Source organism: Phocoena phocoena, chromosome 12, assembly GCF_963924675.1.
Source record: "Phocoena phocoena chromosome 12, mPhoPho1.1, whole genome shotgun sequence".
Lineage (NCBI taxonomy): Eukaryota > Metazoa > Chordata > Mammalia > Artiodactyla > Phocoenidae > Phocoena > Phocoena phocoena.
The window spans coordinates 51,119,814-51,142,510 of record NC_089230.1 but is presented as its reverse complement, the minus strand read 5'-3'; the positions used below and the strand labels follow the sequence as shown (position 1 = coordinate 51,142,510).

Genomic DNA, 22,697 nt, shown 5'->3' with positions numbered 1-22,697 from the left:
AGGCTCTGAACAATGAAGCAGCTTCCCTACAGAATAAATCTAAGTTAGAAGTTGGGAAGCCTTCACTTCCATTTCCCTTCTTTAATCTCAGGGTGCAGTGGTTTTCTGCTGTCTCCTTTTTTCCTCCTCTTTTCAATGTACTTGAGAAGTGCACGGTTCTCCAGCAGTGCTGAGAAAAGTACAGCATCACATTTGAAGTCTGTCCTAAATACATAATAGTTCGGTTGAGAATTGGATTTACTTTGAGATTTTCCCTGCCTTTTTTCCTTGTTGGACCTGGAAGGGTCCCCTAAGGTGATTTGGCAAGGGCTGGGGCGGTGCATTTTGGCGGGAAACTGTTAATACACCCTAGGACCATCTGAATGCCGACACATGCTTTTTAGAGATGATTTCACTGCATTTAAAGACATCTGCACTCAACATGAGGAAGAGGAACCACGGAAATCGCATTTGCCTTTGGAGCCTGCCCCATCGGAGCGTCGGCCATAATCAGGGTGATAACAGATGCTCTGATTACAAAGGCGGGAAGTCTTCAGTGCCAAGAATGATTTTAGAGTGATCAGAGCGGAGGTCAAATCTAATTTCCTGTGTTTGACAGGAAGGAAAACCACCAGACCGACTCACAACATCATCCATGGGAGCCTAAGGTCCTTTGAGCAAAAGGCCAGGGAAACACTTTCCCCATGAGCCACAGCCATGGAGTTGAGCAAGGTGGTCTGGCTTGTCTTTATGGGGAGGCTCTCCAGGTGATGAATGTGGAGGGGAAGTGGCTCCGCTCCTGGCACCTGGTACTAGCTGTGGGCATTGTCATTTTTGCTCTCTGAGGTGCCTCACAGTCATACAAGACAGCAGCAGGAAGCTGTCACACCTCAGGACCTGCACAGGATCCAAAGCACATGAATTAGCTCTAGGAGGAAGAGAGGGAACTTTCTAGCAGGTTGGAAGAGCCTTTGCAATGGCCTGTGCTCACACAAAGATAATAAGCACACTAGCCCCTCCAGCTGCTGCGAAGATGTCAGGAAGACAGATGGGTCTGGCCTGACACAGCCAGGCCAGGCAGATGTGACTGGACAGCAGTCAGACATGATAGAAGTGAAAATATCTTGCTCCTAAAGGAACAGAGCACGCAAAGCGCTTGCCAACCGCCTTTATGGGAGGTGGCATTCTCCAGCGCCGAGAACTTCATACGTGGTCGGGTCTGTTCCCTGGGCGATGCGGGAGACGTGTGTATAGTAAAACCCAGCTGTGAATGGATGTAGAATGAAGGATGGTGGTGGCTGTTTCTAACACTGAACTCACATCCACCAGGAATAGACTGACTGTGAATCTGTCTAAAGCAACCCCGGATATCTTCACAGCCCCGGTACTCGTGCTGCTGCCTGTGAGTCGCTCTCTGTCTCACACAGACCCACAAGCACATGCATAATTTCCTTTTGTTCATTCATAATTCAGAGGAAACTTTTTAGCTAACAATAGAATCATGTGGAAGAATGGAAGGAACAATGAGCTGGGAGTTAGAAGCCCTTACCACCCACCCTCTGTGCAAGCGTCTCTGTGCTTCTTTGGTGTGAAATAAGGAGTTAGGAAGGATCTCCAAGGTCCCTTCACACCACAGGCTGTCCCGGGCAACACGAGGGAGCTCCTTTCTCACACATCTGTAGCCTCATCACTGTGTCTGTGTGCAAAGCACAGTGAATGCAGAGCCAATGGCCAGGTTTTGAGCCCCTTCCTGGACCTGATCATTCTATTCTCTATGAGCCTCTGTTTCTTCATCTTGTTTCTCAAAAGTATTGTAGGAGTCAAGTGACTATATGGCTTTGGGCTGGAGCCTGACAAGAAGCATCTTGGAAGGAAGCCCATCAGTCTCCAAAAGGGGCCCCTCAGAATCATTTGGGAACATTTGTTAACGTTTGCCTCTCTGGAATTGGATGCTGTCAGCGAGCAGGGCCCACATCTGTCTTGCTCACAGCTCCATCCTTGGACCTCAGAAGAGGCCCTGGCATATTGTGCTCCATAAGTATCTTCTGGCCAGGACTGACCAACATCTCTTTGAGTCGTAGTTGCCTCACCTGTCAAACACCTACCATGTTGTGAGGATTAAATAGGATAATGTGAAGCATTAAACGGTAAGAAATAATCAAAAGATAGTTGCTATTCTTATTATTATGTATCATTCCATAATGGCCAATAGATTTGTCTTCCTAAATTCTGTGGTCATCAGCTCACTTCCCTGTTCAGCCATGTCTGGTTTCCACAGAGTAAAGAAAGCCCAGTCTGCTTGACTTGAACCCCAAATTTCCCAGCATGAATTCATTCCCTTGGCGTCCCTGCACAAACTCTTCTCTTTCCTTGGAATGAATAAGCCGTGCCGCACCTTCACTCATTCCCCGCCCCCCACATCGAGCGCTGTCCCCATTCTTCTTTCTCTTGCTGAATTGTTCTCTATCCGTCACCCAAGACCATACCCTATGGAATCAAACTCCAACCCATGGAAAGCATATAAGTGGTAATAACAATGTCAGAGTCTCTTCAATTCTGAAGCTTGGACATACTTGTGGTTGGGAATGCTACAGCATGTCCTGTTAATGCAAATGTCAGGAAGCTTTTGTTATCTAAAACCTCTTTTTTTTTAATTTTTATTATTATTATTTTTTTTGTGGTATGCAGGCCTCTCGCTGTTGTGGCCTCTCCCGCTGCGGAGCACAGGCTCCGGACGCGCAGGCTCAGCGGCCATGGCTCACGGGCCCATGTGGGATCTTCCCGGACCGGGGCACGAACCCGCGTCCCCCGCATCGGCAGGCGGACTCTCAACCACTGCGCCACCAGGGAAGCCCTAAAACCTCTTTATAGTTCTTAGTGATTATATCTTGGATGAGAGACAGAGGAGAGCGCTCAGATTTTCACCTGAGTATCAGCAAAAAACAGGGAAACGTGTCCTTTGAATACATCCCTTCAGAGTCCACTGACAGAGGCAAGGGGCATGATGTATCAAGACAGCAGGAGGAATTACAAACAGTGCTGCAAAAAATTTCCTTGCACATGTCTCTGAGGAAGTTTTTATAGGTTATGTTCCTAGAAGTATTATTGGGTCATAGGACATGAACATATTTAATGGAACATATACAGTGATTTGGGTAGCATTGGCACCATCATGATATTGGGTCAATTGATGGGTATAATTTAACTATTGATTTATCCATTTTTATGTCCTTTAATAGTATTTTATAATTTTTTAAATAAAAGAGTTGCACATTAAAAAAAAAAAAAAAGACAACAGGAGGCCAGGGTAGGTATTCACATGAGAGAGAGGACTGAGAAGTTTGTCCCGTCATCGATACCTACTGTCCTGTGCAGCCCCATGCCACTTTCTGGCTTCTGCGGTTTTAAACCATTTTGATTAGCACCATGGGGGAGAATCCATTTCTATGTCCCTTCCAGGTTTATGACTTAGGTCAAACCCCCTTAAAGAGATATGGTTTCTTAATACCAACTGCTTAATACCAACTAGGAGAGCTAGTAGGGCTCTCCTGGGGTGCATCTAGGGCTCTGACAGAGAGGGCTCTCTCAGAGCTTGTTCTGAGCAAGGGTCTGGGCTTCCCTTTGGCTAGATTATTCAGACAGTAGATGAGGACCTAATTCCAGGAGAACAAAGGGCTGAAGCAGAGATGAAAAGGAAGGACAGGGGGGCTGTTGGAGTTGGGATGGGAGTTCGTCCCAGGACTCTGTTGGGAGGAGGCAGAAAGAGAAAGGGGGAGGGAGCTAAATACCTGAGACCCCTTTGAAGGGTCCTGGATTCCCCTCATCTGGGCCACCAGATGGGCTGGGATGGGGCAGACAACTCTTCAGTGATGGAGTGGTAGAAGTTCTCTCCATTCAAATCGTGCCTTCCCCTTACTGCTTGAAATCCTACGCTTAAGACATAGGGTCTAAGATTTCACCAACTTAAATAGGAGAGTAAATATCTCCTTTTTAAAGAATGGCAATACTCTTAGGTTTATGAGTCCATTCAATCAGCCTGGTGTCCTGTGATCACCACCTCGAGCAGCTGGGAATTGCATTGAGGAGAAGAGGCTGAGAGAAGGAGACGTGTGACGGGCAGAGGGACCCCAGAATGAGGGCTTTAACAAGCAGAGGCAATGTGAGGGCACTGGGCTCCATGGGGGGAGTGGAATGGGGTAGAGAGAAAGAATGTTTCCTGAACGCCTACTATATGTCTGATATTACACTAACTCTGGGGATAAACCTAGGAAATAACTGTTCCCCTCATTTACTTTATGATGCGGGTTTGTGCCAAATTTTGTTCCCTTCTCTTGTTCTTAGAAATCAGATGCAACAACGTCTCTCCCCTTTGGAAAATGGACTCTGCCCACTCAAACCTGCCTGGCCGACGGCCCTGCATGACAATGTTGGGGAGCAGGGCCATCCATGTTTGGCAAGAGCCCCCATGGCTGAGGGAACAGTGCCTTGCCCCTCAAAACTGCCTCCCCTCCTCGGCCCACAGAGGCTCATCTGTGATGGTGAGGCTCTTTGAGGGGAGTGTGCGGAGGATCTGGGATCATACGCAATAGCTCACCACTGTGGCTGTCAGGGCTACCAGTGGACGAGCCAAGGCTCAGAACAGAAATGCCAGAGAAGACAGCCAGCCCGCAGGAGGCACCAGAGGGGCAAGATGAAGACTCCCTGACTCCCGGGCCTCTGGCCTCCTTTCTTTAGAGTTCTCAGGTGTAGAGTTGATGGGCTGTGATCTGTTGAGGGGTGTGTTCACGTGATCTGTCATTGCTGATGTTTATTGAGTTCTTACTAACTCTTAGGCCTTGTACTAAATACACGTATGAATTTATTTAATCCTCCCAACAAACCTGTGAAGTAGGTGCTATTATTATGATTCCAATTTCACAGGTGAGGAAACTGAGGCACAAAGAAGTTCAGACTTGCAAAAGGTCACACAGTCAGAAAATGGCAGATCCAGGATTCCAGCCCAGGCCATCGGGCTCCATAGTCCATGTGATTATCCACTATGCTCTATTCATACTCAAATACTGAATTGAAAATGATTTTTTTTAATAACATAAATCAAAATGGACATCAAGCTACCCCTAGAATGACAGTACCTTCCTACACTGCATTCCAATAAGCTAACTTTAATGGGTGAGACAGAAGTAGCATCATAACCAGTATTGTGGGGGGCCTTTCCTAGTGGTCCAGTGGGTAAGACTCTGGGCTCCCAACACAGGGGGCCTGGGTTCGATCCCTGGTTGGGGAACTAGATCCCACATGCATGCCACAACTAAGAGTTCACATGCCACAACTAAGACCCGGTGCAGCCTAAATAAATAAATAAATGGAAAACCAAACCAAAACAAAAAAACTTACGGGACAAAAAAATAAATAAATAACCAGCATTGTGGGAATTTTACTTAACTCTGGTCTGCCTATGTGTTTGTACCCTCCAAGAGTCGACCACTGTGCAAGAGAAAAGTCTTTAGCACCTTCTGGTTCTTCTTTTTCCGGGCACAGAGCTAGTCTACACCTCTCAGATTCCTCCAGAGTTAAGTGTGGTAAAATGGCCAGCTCTTGCCAATGAAACGTGAGTAGAAGCGATGGGCATCACTTTCAGGCTCTAGGGAAACATGTTCATCTTCCTCGTTTGTTCCTTCCGTTTCTACCACTAGATGCGTGGAGCATGGGGGCCATAGGGGACAGGAGAGCCATGAAATTCACAGATCCTGGGTCCCTGAGTTGGGATACACACACCAACTAGGAACACCCACTTTGGACTCCTGGATAAAAAACTTCTATTGTATTTGAGCCACTGTACATTTTGGATTCTACTTATTCCTACAGCCTAACTTACTCTAATACACCATTTTCTTTGCTTATGGTCAAAGGTTGAAGTCAGCTGCCCTCAAGAACAACAAAAATCCATGAAGGGATTTGTGGAAACTTCTAATTTCCCAGTATTGCTGTGTTCAAACCGCCACGGTCCCCCGGTCTCCCTACATTTGGTGGTCCCAGGGCGAGGGCAGAGGAGGTTAGGTCATGGGGAAGCCAGTGCATGCATTACATTACCACATCTGTTTCCTTCAAGAGAGGTCCCGTTTCTCTTGGGGCTGGAGCCATGGGGCCTCAGCCCAGGTGCTGAGGGGCCTCCAGAGGACATGGGGCTGGTATGGGGACCACTGACTGTGGTGGCTGAGCCTCCCCCAAGGTGGCCGTCTCCAGAGTTCTGCCTCTTGCAGTACAACGAAGAGGAGGTGGGCAGGGAGCCCCTGTGGCTAAAGGCGGAGGAGGAGTCCACGCTGTAGCGGCTCATGCTCGCAGGGTTCACCAGGCACTCCTCAGTGGTGACTGCTTTTGCTAAGCAAGAAGGCAGAGCAGAGAAGCAGAGATCAGAGAGCAGTTCATGAAGACACCTGGTGCTGGGTCTTGGAAAACCTTTCCCCAGCAGCACAGGTGCCGCTATCTGTGGGGATGGCAGATGAGAAGGAATGGATACCACGGCATAATCCCAAATAGTTCACCTCTCAGCAGATTGACACCTCACCAACGAAGCATATTTTAGTAGGGATTGGGACATGTGACCCTCCATGTTCTGAGGAAAATGTGATTATCTTGGTTATTGATGACTTGTAAATAAAATTCAAACAAAGGTCTTTCTCCCTCCATGGCTCTGCTCCTCCAGGAGTTTCCGCCAGCTTGTCAGAATCTCCCTGCTCCCTCTTTTCTTGCCCATCACCACTGCCTCCCGCACCTGGCCCATGATTCCTGGGAGAGATCAAGCCAGAGCCACAGTGTCCCAGAGTTAGGAGTAACAACTTTGGCCTGGGTTTGTTTTTTTTCTAACATCTTTATTGGAGTATAGTTGCTTTACAATGGTGTGTTACTTTCTGCTTTATAACAAAGTGAATCAGCTATATGTATACATATATCCCCATATCCCCTCCCTCTTGCGTCTCCCTCCCACCCTCCCTATCCCACCCCTCTAGGTGGTCACAAAGCACTGAGTTGATGTCCCTGTGTGATGCAGCTGCTTCCCAAAGCTATCTATTTTACATTTGGTTGTGTGTACATGTCAATGCTACTCTCTCACTTTGTCCCAGTTTACCCTTCCCCCTCCCCTTGTCCTCATGTCCATTATCTATGTCTGTGTCTTTATTCCTGTCCTGCCCCTAGGTTCATCAGAACCTTTTTTTTTTTTAAATTCCATTTATATGTGTTAGCATCCAGTATTTGTTTTTCTCTTTCTGACTTACTTCACTCTGTATGACAGACTCCAGGTCCATCCACCTCACTACAAATAACTCAATTTCATTTCTTTTTATGGCTGAGTAATATTCCATTGTATATATGTGCCACATCTTCTTTAACCATTCATCTGTCGATGGACGCTTAGGTTGCTTCAATGTCCTGGGTATTGTAAATAGTGCTGCAATGAACATTGTGGTACATGACTCTTTTTGAATTATGGTTTTCTCAGGGGATATGCCCAGTAGTGGGACTCCTGGGTCATATGGTAGTTCTATGTTTAGTTTTTTAAGGAACCTCCATACTCTTCTCCATAGAGGCTGTATCAATTTACATTCCCACCGACAGTGCAAGAGGGTTCCCTTTTCTCCACACCCACGCCAGAATTTATTGTTTGTAGATTTTTTGATGATTGGCCTGGGCTCTGACACAGGTGTGATGGTGCTTCCTCCCCACACTTTTAGTTCCAGTACACACAAGGGCACTAACCTTCCACCAAAGCTAACAAACTAGGGACACAAATGCTGATCTGGATGGCCCCATGGTCTTCCCCAAACCCTGCAGATGAGAGAGAAAGAACCAATCTAAAGCACAGGGGGAGTAGAGGACCTGGAGACTCTGCCAACCTCATCATCAGCTCCCCCACCCAAGTAGATCAGGACTTTCTACACTTTTAAAGCTCATTCTTGCAGCCTGTTGAACTCTGCGAGCTATACCTGTGGCCAAATGGTGTGGGCTGTTTTGCTTTGTTTTGTTTTGAAGTACAAAGTCCAGAGGAATTATAGGGATAGAAAGAGGAAGAAAAATATTCTAGTAATTCCTTTTCTTCAGTCCCTCCCACCCCAGACAAGACCATATCTGTCTAGCCCCATCAACAATCATCTATATACTACACATGATCAAAACAGATATAGACATTCCCCAAAGGCATTAGAATAACAAAAACCAAGGGATCCTCCAATGTTGGCAATGAGTAAACACATTTGGGCCACAAGATCCAGATGTCTTCTTTATGTATGGATTCCTCACACAACATAGGTATTGAAAGATTAAGAATTGATTTTATTAGGGGAACTAGCAGGTCTTCTCATAGATGGGGATGCATATGGAGCTTGCCTGGAAATAAAAACCATTGTATATGGAATGCAGCTAAAGCAGTGCCTAGAGAAAATTTGTAACTGTAAATACTTATATTTAAAAAGAAGAACATTCTCAAATTAATAACCTAATCTTCCTCATTAAGATACTGTGGGGGGAAAGGGCAAACTAAACTTAAAGCAAGCAGAAGGAAGAAAATAATAAAGATTACAGTGAAAATTAATTAAATAGAGAATAGAAAAATAGAGAAAATCAAAGAAACCAAAAGCTGGCTCTTTGAAAAGATCAACAAAATTGGCGAACTTTTAGCTAGATTGGCCGAGAAAAAAAGAGAAAAGACTCAAATTGCTAGAATCAGAAATGAAAGGGATGACATTATCACCAATCTCACAGAAATAAAATGGATTATTAAGAAATATTACAAACAATTCTATGCCAATCAGTTAGGTAACTTAGAAGAAATGGACAAACTATCAAAACTGACAAAAAGAAATAGACAATCTGAATAGACCTATAACAATTAAAGAGATTAAATTAGTCATCAAAAAACAAAGAAATCCCGGGCTCGGATGGCTTCATAGGTGAATTCTACCAAGTATTTAAAGAAAAATTAAAACCAATTCTTCACAAATTCTTCCAAAAAGTAAAAAAAAAGAGTGCTATGGACTAAATTGTGTCCCCCTCAAATGTTCATATATTGAAGCCCTAGCCCCCATTGCAACTATATTTGGAGAGAGGGTCCATAAGGAGGAAATAGAGGTTAAGTAAGGTCTTAAGGGTAAGATCTCAACCTGATAGGACTGGTTAAAAAGAAAGTACTGACAAGAAGAGGAAGAGACATGAGAGAGCTCTCTCCCTCTTCACACACATGCACAGAGATGAGGCAACATGAAGACACAGAAAGTGGCTGTCCACTAGCCAGGAAGAGAAGTATCACCAGAAACTAACCCTGATGACACCTTGATCTCAGACTTTTAGCCTCTATAATTGTGAGAAAATAAATTCTGTTGTTAAAGCTACCTAGTATGTGGTATTCTGTTATGGCAGCCAGGCAGACTAATATAAGGAGGGAATACTTGCCAACTTATTCTATGAGAACGCTAATACCCTGATACCAAAACTAGACAAAGTCATCACAAGAGAACTACAGATCAATGTCTCATTAATATGGATGCAAAAATTCTCAGCAATATACTAGCAAAACAAATCCTTAGCATACAAAATGACTTATACATCATGATCAAGTAGGATTTGTTTCAGGAATGCAGGGTTGGTTTAACATCTGAAAATCAATTAATGTAATATGTGATATCGATAGAATAAAAAACAAAGATCATGTGATTATCTCAATAGATGCAGAAAAAGCGTTTGAAAAAATCCAACATTGTTTCATGAGAAAAACACTCAACACACTAGGAATAGAAGGGAACTTCCTCAAGCTGAAAAAGGGCATCCATAAAAAAACCTACACTTAACATCATAGTTAATGGCGAAAGACCGGATGCTTTTCTTCCTAAGATCAGGAACAACACAAAGATGTCTCTATGCTTGCTACTTCTATTCAACATTGTATTGGAGGTTCCAGCCAGGGCAAGTAGGTAAGCATCTAATTTGGGAAGGAAGAAGTAAAACTATCTCTTGTATGTAAAAAATTCTAAGGAATCCAATAAAACACTTTTATTAATTGAAATTAATAAATGAATTCAGTAAAGTTACAGGATACAAAATTAATATGCAAATGTCAATTGTACTTTTATACATTTGCATTAAACAATATGAAAATGAAATTGGGGAAAGAATTCAATTTATAATAGTATTAAAAAGAATAAAATACTGAGGAATAAATTTAACAAAAGAAGTATAAAACTTATGCTCTAAAAACTACAAAACATTATTGAAAGAAATTAAAGAAGATCTAAATACTTAATTGGAAAAAATTCCATGTTTATGAATCAGAGGACTTAATATTAAGATTATTACCATCTTACACCCTAAATTCATCTATGGATTAAACGCAATTCTTGTCAGAATCTCAGCTGACTTCTTTGTAGAAATTGACAAGCTGATTCTAAAACTCATATGGATTTTCAAGGAACCATAAATAGCCAAAACAATCATGGAAAAAGAAGAACAAAGTAGAGTAGTCACACTTCCCAATTTCAAAATTTACTACAAAGCAATGGTAACAAAGACAGTGTGGTACTGACTTAAGGAGAGACATATAGAACAATGGACTAGAGTTGAGAGTCCAGAAATAAACCTATGTGTCACGTTCAACTGATTTTCAACGAAGGTGCCAAGATCATTCAATAGGAAAAGAACAGTCTTTTCAACAACTGATGCTTGGATAACTGGATATCCGCATGCAAAACAATGAAGTTGGACCCTTACTTCATACCATACACAAAAATTAACTTGAAATGGATCAAAGACCTAAATGTAAGAGCAAAAACTTATAAAACTCTTAGAAGGAAATATAGGGGTAAATCTTTATGACCTTGGGTTTGACAAGGTATTATTAGATTTGACACCAAAGGCATGAGCAACAAAAGAAAAAATAGACATATTGAATTTATCAAAATTTAAAACTTTTGCATTTTGAAAGACACTATAAAGAAAGTGAAAAGAAAACCCACAGAATGGGAGAAATTACTTGCAAATCATACCTCTGATAAAGAATTCATATCCAGGGTATATTAAAAAAACTCTTACAACTCAACAATCAAAAGACAAATAACCCAATTTTAAAATGGGCTTGAATGGACATTTTCCCAAAGAAGATAGACAGATAGCCAATAAGCACATGAAAACTTGTTCTAAATCATTAGTCATTGGGGAATGCAAATCAAAACCACAATGAGGTACCACTTCACACTCACTAGGATGGTTATAATCAAAAAGTCAGATGATAGCAAGTGTTGGTGATACTGTAGAGAAAGTGGAACCCTCACACACTGCTGGTGGGAATGTAAAATGATGCAGCCTCTTTGGAAAACAGTCTGGCTCTTCCTCAAATGGTTAAAAATAAATTCACCATACAACCCAGCAATTCTACTCCTAGGTGTGTGTGTATGTGTGTATATATATATATATATATATATATATATATATATATATATTCCCAAGAGAAATGAAATTTCCACATAAAAATTTATATATGAATGTTTACAGAAACACTATTCATAATAGCCAAAATGTGGAAATAACTCAAAAAACTATCAACTGATGAATATATAGACAAAACATGGCATATGCATACAATGAAATAATTTCAGGCATAAAAAGGAATGAAGTACTGATCCGTGCTACAGTGTGAATGAGCCTTGAAATGTTATGCTAAGTAAAGAAACTGAGCCACAAAAGACCACATATTAAATGATTCCATTTGTATGAAATGTCCAGGATAGGCAAATCTATAGAGACAAAAGTAAATTAGTGGTTGCTTAGGATTTGGAGGTTGGGGGAATCGGGGTTGACTGGGGTGATAGTTGCACATATATTAAAAACCATTGAATAATACACTTTAAATGGGTGAATTGTATGATGTATGAATTATATCTCCATAAAGCTGCTTTTAAAAACTCATTGTGGAGGCCCAGTGTTTGGCTGTAAACACATTTTTGAGAGTGTTGTACAGTCAAATCCAACACTGCTTTGGCCACTTGGACACAGGAAAACTGAGCAGCAAAGGGTAGGCATGCATGCTCTGTGCCTCATGCTTTGTGGCTAATGCAGTGCTGAACGATGTCTTCAGGAACCTGGAACTCTGCACCTTCCCCTAGATGGCCTCTATTGCATCTTCCCTCCTGGTCAGAAGACATCAGCAGGAAGGACCTGGCTATGGAGCTAGATACTAGGCTGCTTCTTGAATGGAGCGAGGAAGAGGAAGACTAACATTTTTTGAGCACCTACTATGGGCCAGCACATTCCAAGCCAGTGAGCAGGAGGCCTGCCATTATATTCCCTTCATTGAAAAGTTTTCATAGTCTGGGATACTAACCCTTTTTGTGTCCCCAGTGTCTGGCATGGTGCTTGGCATTCAGAAGGCGCTCAATAAATATTAAGTAGACATTTGGGCAGTGAGGCTGCTGTTACACAGAAGACGTGTTAAAATTCAGATTATAAAGAACTAAATATAAATTCTTCATGTAGATGCACGGTAAACAATGAAAAGAATCTAAAACATTTATTCTATTTATTAAATATTTTAAATCTAAATTAAATATGCCTATGGAAGTCTGATAGTCTAAGGTAGAGAACGCAGATAATTCACCAATCTGCACTACAGCTGGAAAACAGAGATGCAGATGGAATATTGTTCCCCTATGACAACATGTGGAAATGGGGAACAAGGGAATATGGACCTTATTGGGTTTAAAAACTACTGACAACCATGGGTGAGATCAAAGGTAATAAAAGCCAGCTTCTGGGCTATGATCCAAATGGATTCATCAGAAAGTAAAACCGACTTGAGAGAGCGTCAAGCAATAGCCCTCTACCCAGCAAAGGATGTGACAGTGATTCCAAAGGCGGCCAGGTGGACAGCCATGGAAACAGATCACTAAGCCCCAGCCGCGGTCCTACACAGCCTGTAGCTCCCAGGAAGCCTGGGAGTGATTAGCACGTTCAGGTGCACACATCAGGGTGCCATTCAGAATTGACAGATGCATCTGCTCAAACCCGATTAACGCAGCCTTTTCCTCACCTTTATAAATAGGGGTGCTGACACTTACATCATACCTGAGTGTAAAAATGGCTGATACAATGAAGGCCATCATTATTCAACCACAGGACTGAAAAGGACCTTCACAGAGCACCCGGCTCAGCATTTCCCCGAGTGTTAAAATGTGTCGCGCTGGCCCACCAGGGGATGATTCTTGGCGGTACTTAGGTGTATTAGTTTCCTAAGGCTACAGAAATTACCACAGATTTGGTGACTTAAAACAACAGAAATATATTCTCTCCCACTTCTGGAGGCTACAAGTCTGAAATCAAGGTGTCGTCAGGGCCATGCTCTCTGCAGGCTCTAGAAGATCCTTTTTTGCCTCTACCTGCTTCTGGTGATAGTCAATGATCCGTGGTGTTCCTTGGCTGCAGACACACCACTCCAATCTCTGCCTCTGTGGTCACATGGCGTTCTCCCTTTCTGTCTGTGTCTGGGTCCAAATTTCCCTCTTATAAGGACATCAGTCATTGGATTAGCGCCCGTAATCCAGTGTGACCTCAACTTGATTACCTCTGCATAGACCCTATTTCCAAAGAAGGTCCCTTTCACAGGTACCTGCGGTTAGGACTTGAACATGTATCTTTTTGGAGGACACAAAAACAGGTGAACGTTATTTTATTACAGTCATATATTTTAGTGCACAGCAATAAAATATAGTTAGCTCATCAAACTATGATTTCACTGATAAGGTATCACTGCTTAAGATGACTAAAGCCTATGGTTAAAAGAAATGAATCCATTTCAAGGAATATCTTGAGTAAACACTTCTATCGGTTTTAGTCAGACATAGCAAAAATTGTGAAGGTGGTAAATTAATGGTGGAATGCCTTGAGCTTGCCCCAAATTCTCTTTTCAGGCAGGGTGGTATCTGGAGCGGAAAATAAAGTAAATAACTGAGCCTCTTATTTAAAAGCTTCCCCAAAAGAGATCTTACAATCTCCTCACAGTTAGGTCATTGTGCCACAAACCTCATTGCCTGAAATGTCTTCCTTACACCTAACACCAATTCCTCTTGCTTCAGTTAAAACGATGACTGCTGGGTACCTACCCTTTATACTATTAAAACCACTAAGTCATCCAACATACAGGTGAGATGACTTTAATAAAGTGTGGCTCGTGAATTGTTTGTTACCCAAAACCACTATTTAAAGTTGGTAAAAAAACAAAAACAAAAAGGACCAAATCTCCTTGGAGAGAGAACTACACTTTTCAAGAGTTTTGTGGCTGACTGGTGAGTGAACACCAGATGGGGCCAGCGGACCTGGGATCATCTGCGGAGAGTGCCCTGCGTGGATCCGATTCCCGCACACAGACTTGTGGTAAACCACAGGGCTGACAGATTAAGACGTTCCCAGTCTTTTTTCCTGGATTCTTAGAAAATCCCTTCTCATCTGAAACGAGCTACCTTGTCACCCTGGCACCTCTCATTAAACAAGAGGATCCAGCCCAGCCTCTATTTAAGGCCATTTCATCGCTGTGCACACCAGCTCAGCAAAGCAGGGTAAACAAGAGGCATTTTATGTGTTTCTCTTCTATAACCCCCTGCCTCTATCCAAGACACTAAGGATGCCACTTATAAATCATTAAATCTTTCCTCCAGAAAAGGATTAATCTGCTTTCATACAATCACAAGGGCATGCTTAAGTAGAAAGGCACAGGCACAAATGGCACATTCAAAGAAGGCTGCCACGTTTTCAAGGTTTGGTGTCTTAGGAACATTCAAAAGAGGCTGACGTGCCTTTTTCACCATAGCTAATCTGCTTGTGGACTATGGTTTCCCCAGCTGCTACGTATAAAGCCTGCCTATTAGGCTAAAAAATACTCTAGAAGACTTCAAACCCACTCAAGCCTCAAAGGATACCCCTTTGCTCCTGAACCTGAACCAGGTCTAAGCCTCCTTGTTTGGAGAACAAAGCTCTAGGGTCTGAGTCAGGAGTGTGTGGACTCCTCCCTCCACCCACACCCCTGCAGAGGCCTGGGGGACGCCCAGCACAGCCCATCCTGCTGCAGTTCTGGAGGGTCAGCTGAGCACCTGGAAAGTGCAGAAACTCCAAAGAGAAGCAGGAAGAGACAGAGGGACAGGAAGGAGAAAGCCAAGAGCCAGAGAGAGAAAGAGAAAGTCCGAAAGCAGCGACAGTGGTCCAGGGAGGAAAGAGGGGCCCACATGGATGAGACTCCAGACACTGCTGCCGGAGGTTTAGTTCAGGGGGTGTTGGCCCCTTTTCAGGTAGGACACAAGAGCCAACTGCTCACAGTTAAGTGAGCTTGGACTATTTAATTTATTTAAAGAATTTTAAATGGCACTTTACTTGGATTCTTTAACCAAATGAAGCCCTGAAAAGCGATACCACCACCGTCTGCAAAATTATTCTCATGTAATCTCTCTGAGTGCAATAATAACCCTAAATCCCAGAGTCTCAGACACTGTTCCTCCCAGCACTAAACAGTCCTCTCTCTCTCTCTCTCTCTCTCTCTCTCTCTCTCTCACACACACACACACACACACACACACACACACACACACACACTCTCTCTCACCCTCCACTCCCCTTTCCTCATATCAGTCACAACGTCCCAGCTGAAGGAGCAGCTGCACAGAGTGAACCCTTTCTACCATCAGCTCTGCTACCTTCCCCCAGGCTGAAAGCCATTGCCTCTCTTGGGATTGATTGCCAGCGGGCCTGCCTAGCCCAGCAGGCCACGTGACCTTGCTCAGGCTGACAAGAAGGTCAGACCACTGGACCAGTGTCCAGAGGGCTCCGTGTGTGAGCGCCTTGGCTCTGCTGTTTAAAGAGATAGCGGCACCACGGATCCCTAGCCCTGAACCCCAGATGAGAAAAGGAAGTAACAGAGTCGGCCTGATAACACCGCCACGTGAACAACCGTGGAATAACTATTCCCCTCTGCTTAACCAGGTGCCACCACCTAAGGAGCACAGTCAGTGAGTTCGGGAATGCAGGGAAAGAGACCTGCAAGGAGAGAAGCAGAAAGAGGAAGGGGGGCAGGAGGGAGAAGGGCCAGGAGACACTAGCAGGTCCCAGTAGAGCTGCCCCTCCCCTGCTCAGAGCCGGACCTGGGCTTCACTTCCTACCTTGAGTGGTTGGGTCTCCGCCACCAGGCAGCTGCATGCACGCTTCTCGCCAGCACCGCCGCCACTGCCCAGCGCGTGCTCAGCTGTGGGCGGCAGGGAGGCCCTGGGCGGGACTCCTCGGTGTCCGAAACAAGCAGATTTCCTCTCTGCCCTCCTGCCGCCTTTCACTGCGGTTCTTGTGGAGGTCTGCAGGTTTCTTTTACTCCGGCTCGGTCCCGCCCCTTGTTCTGGCTCAGATAAGCTCATCACGTTTTCCCTTAGGGCCCCCTGTGGCCTCTTGTCCCAGCCTTCCTGGTTCAAAGGGCACCAGGTCACACCACCTATGAGGCTTAGCCTTTCGTTCTCTTCAATTAAATTTTCCATTAACTTGGTCTCTGGCCAGTATAGATTTTCTCTTCAAGCTCGTCTCTAAGTACAGATCGCTCAGCCCTCAGAATCAACCTTATAACTCCTCTTGGGTCCATTTAAGTACATTTATACTTTCCCCCTGACACCTGAACTTCTTTAATCCTTTCCAATGTTGCTGGTTTGCCTGAGACTTTGTCTTTAAGATTTAAGATTTCCTCTTGTGGAAATTTTGCCCAAAGGCAATTTTGCCCAGTGTCAGCCGTTTGAGAATAGTGAATGCCCTTTCAGTCTCCAGAGGAGAGCAGGTTCCCTAACCACCATCTCTGCGGTCTTTTCTTTGCCGCTTTGCCAAGCCTCTACCCCAAGGCTTAAGGGAATGAGTTCCCAGAAGGCGGGGGAGGGTGAGAGTGTGGGACCTCCCACGGTCAAGCTCTGTTTCCTCAATAGCCCCCCCCTCTTTTTGGTCTTTCATAGAACTCTGGGGAAATTTAAAGTGACCCTTAATCAGGAAAATGTTGGAGTCCCTGGAATAGAGAACACCGTATAACTTTTGGTTCTAAATGGACATCCTCATTTTTAGGAAGGCTTTCCCGTATTTCTCAAGTGGGTGAAGCAGGCTGCCATGGTGTGAGCAGCTCTGTGGAGAGGCCTATATGGCAAGGAACCAATGGCTTGTGGGAAGTGGAATCCTGCCAACAACCGTATGAATGAGCTAGGAAGTAGATCCTGCCCTAGCTGAGCTCTGGGCTGCTTGCAGCCTTGTGAAAGACCCAGAGCCAGGGGACCAGGTTAAGCTGCACCTGCATTCCTGAGCCACAGAAACTGTGAGATAATAAATGTTATTTTAAGCCACTAAGTGTTGGGGTAATTTGTCACACAGCAATAGATAAATAATACAGGTGGGAAAGGGGAATTTGTTTAATTCCTCTTGACTCTGCATATCTAGGTTGGAAGTTGTACCTATTAATTCGGTAGCAGCTAGGATGTATCTGCTATAGAATATCTAATTCTCTGTCAGGAAGTTTATGGGATTTTTTTTTTCCCCCAAAATCAAAGGGTTTGCTACTTATGTCTGAGACCCAGAAACTACCAACTAATAGGAGAAAGCTCATGGAGTTTATCTTAGAAGGCTACTGGTTTCCAAAGTTGCTTTAATTCCTCTTGGCATGGTTTGCCAATTTCACCCAGTTCTGATGCACGGTCAGTAGATACTGGTGTGGATAACTTGCAGATATTACCTTAGGACCCACCACAGGGGCTCAGGGTATTAGTCCAGAGGAGCAGCCCAAGGATAGAGTCTCCAATTACAGCTCCTCTGGGCCCTGGAGATTTTGGGATGGCCAAATCTCATATACTTGATCCTTTGTTTCCATCAGTCCTTGTGCTTTCAGTGTTCTGATGTATAAACCAGAGACCTTGGTCACCATCTCCTTGGATCTCCTTACAGACCTTGCCCATTCCCTAACATCTACTCTTCCATCAAGGCAGGAGCCTCTTTGGACAGGCCTGCCAGAAACACAGAGGGCCTTGCGCACCTGACTCAGCTGTCCCCAGCATCGTCCCCCGTTCAAGAGTGACTCATGGGGGATTGATGGGTAGGGATGTCACATTAAGGACGGTTTCATGGAACAAAGGGGAAGATTTCCAGTAGATTTCTTTATTTGAAGAGAGGCATGGGGGGCAGGGGTAGGGCTGTCTTTCAGAGAATTCCTGAGACCAGCCTTGTAGGAAGAAAGAGTTCATACCGCCTATTTTTTGGCAGCCTCTTTTTCTCCTCCACACTCCCTCCTAGAAGGAGCTCTTCCAAACAGTAGAAAGCCTACTGGGGATTTACCACCATCATCATTCTGTTCCTCAAGTCTTTGGTGTTGGCATCTTTAATCCACAAAATGACTTTATTTGTGATCTTGGACAAGCGGAGCACTATCTTCATTTCTTTTTGTGTCATTTTAATGTATATACTTTCTATTAAAATATGACCAAACTGGTCACCATGATTCAATAGTAGCCTATTTATCCCATATTTAAAGTACCTTGGGAGGTTCCAACAACTTAATTGGAACATTCATTCATTCATTCATTTAACCAATAATTATTGAATCCTTGTGCTTCCTCAATATCTACAGGATTCAAAAGAGAACCAAATCATTACAGCACAAAGGGATCTAATAAATTACTGAGCATTGTGAAAATCTATTTCAAATTCTACAAAAACCCAGTGTTTTCCTTAGAAGTTACATTTTTCCCTTTTAGCTCAACGTCTTTTGTTTTGTTTTGTTTTGTTTTTTAGCTCAATGTTTTAAAATAGGTACAGATATTATACTTTAATGAATGATATCACTGAAAATATGATAAACAGCTTTTCCTAAATGAACTCATATTGGCACACAGGCAGAGCTAAGATCAGGAATTCTACACTGGCAAACACTCCCTATTCCATTCTGTAAGAGCACTGGCTGGGCTTCTCCTGGACCTACCTGTCCGAAAATATAGGAAGGCCTTTTATATTTGCTGCCAAACTTGCAGACGTTCTTCTTTTCATCTTTCCATCAAAACTTTCTGCAAAGATTCTTAAGAACTGAGCTTGACACTGATACTTTGTTCTCCTTCCAAATGACCCCCTTTCCAATGCATGGCTTGAGAACCAGATGGCTCATTTTGTTCACATGGCCCGTGGCTATGACAGGGTGAGCATAGCTCTGCAATATTCTAATCATTGGCCTGCACATGCCTTCCTTCATTTCTTTTTTTCCCCCATCATTTCATATATTATTTAAAATACCAGGTCAAACCACACCTAGTGTCGGTGGAGTAGGCCACTTTGTGTGGGTTTTGTAGGGATGAGAAAGTTCTCCTGGTGTCTAGGATGATAGGCTCTGCCTGTCCTGTGGATGTTGTCTAGCAACGATGTAGCTAGGGCACAAAGATAAGGATGAGACACTCCTTGGGGCCAAGATATTAACCCAGAAGGAGAAAAGATAATTGATGTCCCTGGAGAGCAGTTTCTGCCTGGATTTTGCTAAGTGGGCATTTGTGTTTGTTTTGTTCTTTTACATCTTTGCTAGAAGAAGTGACACAGGGGTACCACAAGCCACTTGTGAACATCCATTTTGTGCGGTCAGGCTTCTGAGCCAGAGAACAGGACACACACACACCCCAGCAAGTGTTGGGTAATGGGGCCCTACTGATAGGCTTGGGAGGAAAAGCAAAGGGCCAGGGAGGAGAAGACCTAGGCTCAGCTTCCACCCTGCTGCTGCCTTTCTGTGTGGCTCTGAACAAGTGGTCTCAGCTCTGCAGGTATCACACGTAGAGGGAGCTCAGAAAATGTTTGCCAACTGATCATATGGATATTCCTGTATAATAGAACTCATGCCACTTGATAAGCTCTATTTCCTTTTAGAAATAAACAACCTTTTGGAAAGAGAGATAAGCTCTGGATAGTCATTCTCTGTAGAGCTATTACATTAGACAAATTTGTAGTTTAACAAGGAAGCAGATTTGATTTCTAGATGTTGGGTATGAAGGTTCAACCACAGCAGAACGTACCGTGCGCGTCTGTTACTCCAGTAGTTTTCTGGTGCCTGGCTCCAAGACCACCAGCCAAGGAAGAAAACATCAAGTCTCAAGAACAAATGTCCTTTCTCATCTCCCACCCCCACCGTCTGTGTATCAAGAAAAGCTACTCAACAAAAAGTAAACAATTTGTTCCCATCGTGTCAAACCTTCAAAAGGCAGGAAGCCAATCACTAAACTAGATCTTGCAGAAGAGTTCAGCTACCACATTGTGGTTTCCAAAGAAGATCTCCCCAATGCTTGGTGAGCAGACAGTTCTGTTGTGTCGCATAGAATTCGAAACAGTAAATATTTACTGTGGACTTGTTACATCTCAGGCTCTGCTGGGGACTGCACGTGTCTGCCCTCAAGTCTACCTAGCAGGGATACGAGGTCTGGACCCAGATTCTAGCAGTATAAGGCAGGGAGGGTATGTAAACAAGGGTCTGAGAGAACAGATCCCTAGGGTCTTCTAGGAATTCGGGGAAGCTTAGAGGGCAACAGAGACCCTGCTGCCGGTGGTGGTCAGGCCACACCAGGAAATTTGCCCGTCATCATTCTTTCCTTTCTTTCACTCTACTCCCCAGCACTGCAAACCTCCTCTTTCTCACCTGGATTTGCACATGTGCCACCATGCCTGACTACTCTGCCCCCTCACGCCGCTCTCTTCTTCTCCAGCCCACAGACACCTCCACGGGGCACCAGATCATCCTCAGCAGCAATGCTTTTACAGGTTTGGCACCATCCTAGCACAGAGAGACGTATTTTACTGAAAACCTGAAATAAATTTACCTCTGGGAGCAGGACTCCGTCAGCACACACTTTCTCGTTCAAAGTGTGGTCCCCAACCAGCAGCAGCACGGACGTCACCTGGAAGCCTGTTAGAAACCAGACTCTCAGGCCCCACTCCAGCCCTCCTGAGCCAAAATCCACATTTTATCAAGATGCCTGGGTGGTACCAGGGCATATTAAAGTTTGAGAAGCATCTGGCTAAAGCTTACTTATAATTGAGACCTTTTTTTTTTTCCAACGTTCAAAGATAAGGTAAAATTTCCCCATGATCATCTCAGGACTTCTGACAGAACCACAAATGTTATCAAATCCATGTTTTTGCTTCCATTCTCCTAAAGCATCCAGGGAACTGCTCTTCTTCGGAAAACATGAACATTTGGCTGTCAGTTAATAGATTCGGAGGAAAATGACTAAAATTCCTGGTCTCAAGCCAAGAGCTCTACCTTCCAGACTGGATTCAGGCAGCTGAGTGGGCCTGAAACCTGGTTTTCCCTGAACGCAGGAGAAAGATCATTTGGTGACAGAGTTTATATTTCAAAGGTCTGAGGAAGAGATTTGGAAGAAGCCCTCTCTCTGCTCTAATGTGAGCCCTTCTGTCTTGGTATCCTCATCTTCCCCTTTGGGGGACCCCCTCCCCAGGGCTTCTAGGGCCTCTCACCTCCTGCTGTCCGCGGCCTTCCTCTGCCACCTACAGCCGTGACTCTCAGCTTGGAAGGGACCAGAGGTGACATCTTGCTCTTACTCCTCTGGGTTGCCAGAGTTCACCCTAATGGCCCTGACATGTGGACATCTGCACTTGTCACCAGTAATGAGGAGATCTCTCCATCCAAGCAGCTCCTTCTACTTCTGAATGGCTTTGGCTCTTCAAAGTTCTTTACAATGTCAACCCCACCTGAATCCTGAGGGAGCTGTCTTCTGAGAGTTCCACCTGGTTATTCAGCTGCCAAGTCCTCTACGTGGGAGAGTATCCCTGAAACCCAGGCTTCTCCAACTTTAAGTGTCTTCAAAACACCTGGGATCTGTTGTGAAGGAGTGAGGGAGAGCCACTGAGCTTTTCCTTTCTCAGGTTACGACAGTGCTCCTGACCCGAGTTTGAGTGGCAAGACGTGAGGTTTAATTAACTCTATCTTCAGGGCCACAGAGAACAAATCCACATGACCTGCTGTCATATCCTGGAACAGAAAATTGTGTCTTCCCCAAATCATCCATTTTTTTTATATAGTTCCTTATGTGTCATGGCTTTGCATTTCCTTATTGTCTGATTAACTGTCTTTTGGAAATGTCCTAATGAGTGTTGACAAACCCTCTAACTGTGTGGCACCAAACCTGGAACACTCCAGCTTTGACTGAACAACCTTGGGGCAGAGCAGGATCTGGTTCAAATGAGTTCAAGACTGTACGATCTTGTTTAGGAATGACGTGGTCCTATGGATGGATATGAAGCCTAAAGTCAATGAAGACCTCCATCCCTTCACTTATAAGTACACCTGCCTTTCTTGCCACAATCATGGGAAAGTGGGTAATAAACTAATTCCTCATCCAAGGTAATAATAACTTGATATGTTATCCTTTAAGGGAACTTTGACAAGGCAATCCTAAAGAGGCAATGTCTTAGTCTAAAGGCAAACCCTTTTTTTTTTTTTTTTTTTTTTTTGCGGTACCTGGGCCTCTCACTGCTGTGGCCTCTCCCGTTGCAGAGCACAGGCTCCGGACGCGCAGGCTCAGCGGCCATGGCTCACAGGTCCAGCTGCTCTACGGCATGTGGGATCTTCCCGGACCGGGGCACGAACCCGCATCCCCTGCATCGGCAGGCGGACTCTCAACCACTGCGCCACCAGGGAAGCC

At 44.3% G+C, this 22,697-nt stretch overlaps 1 protein-coding gene across 2 annotated transcripts in view; it reads right to left on the bottom strand.

Moving 5' to 3' along the window:
* The window catches only part of SCML4 (Scm polycomb group protein like 4), a 57,909-nt gene that overhangs the window by 5,039 nt on the left and 30,173 nt on the right, over positions 1–22,697 (bottom strand). Inside the window, exons 1-2 of one of the 2 annotated variants that reach the window (XM_065889030.1) lie at positions 16,161–16,357; positions 6,070–6,357 (exon numbers count right to left, since the gene is read on the bottom strand). In XM_065889030.1, coding sequence (XP_065745102.1) covers positions 6,070–6,357; positions 16,161–16,197 — 325 coding nt within the window. In that variant the 5' untranslated portion in view covers positions 16,198–16,357. Of the gene's footprint in view, positions 1–6,069; positions 6,358–16,160; positions 16,358–22,697 lie in introns of those variants that run through there. The other variant, XM_065889029.1, reaches the window with a different exon arrangement.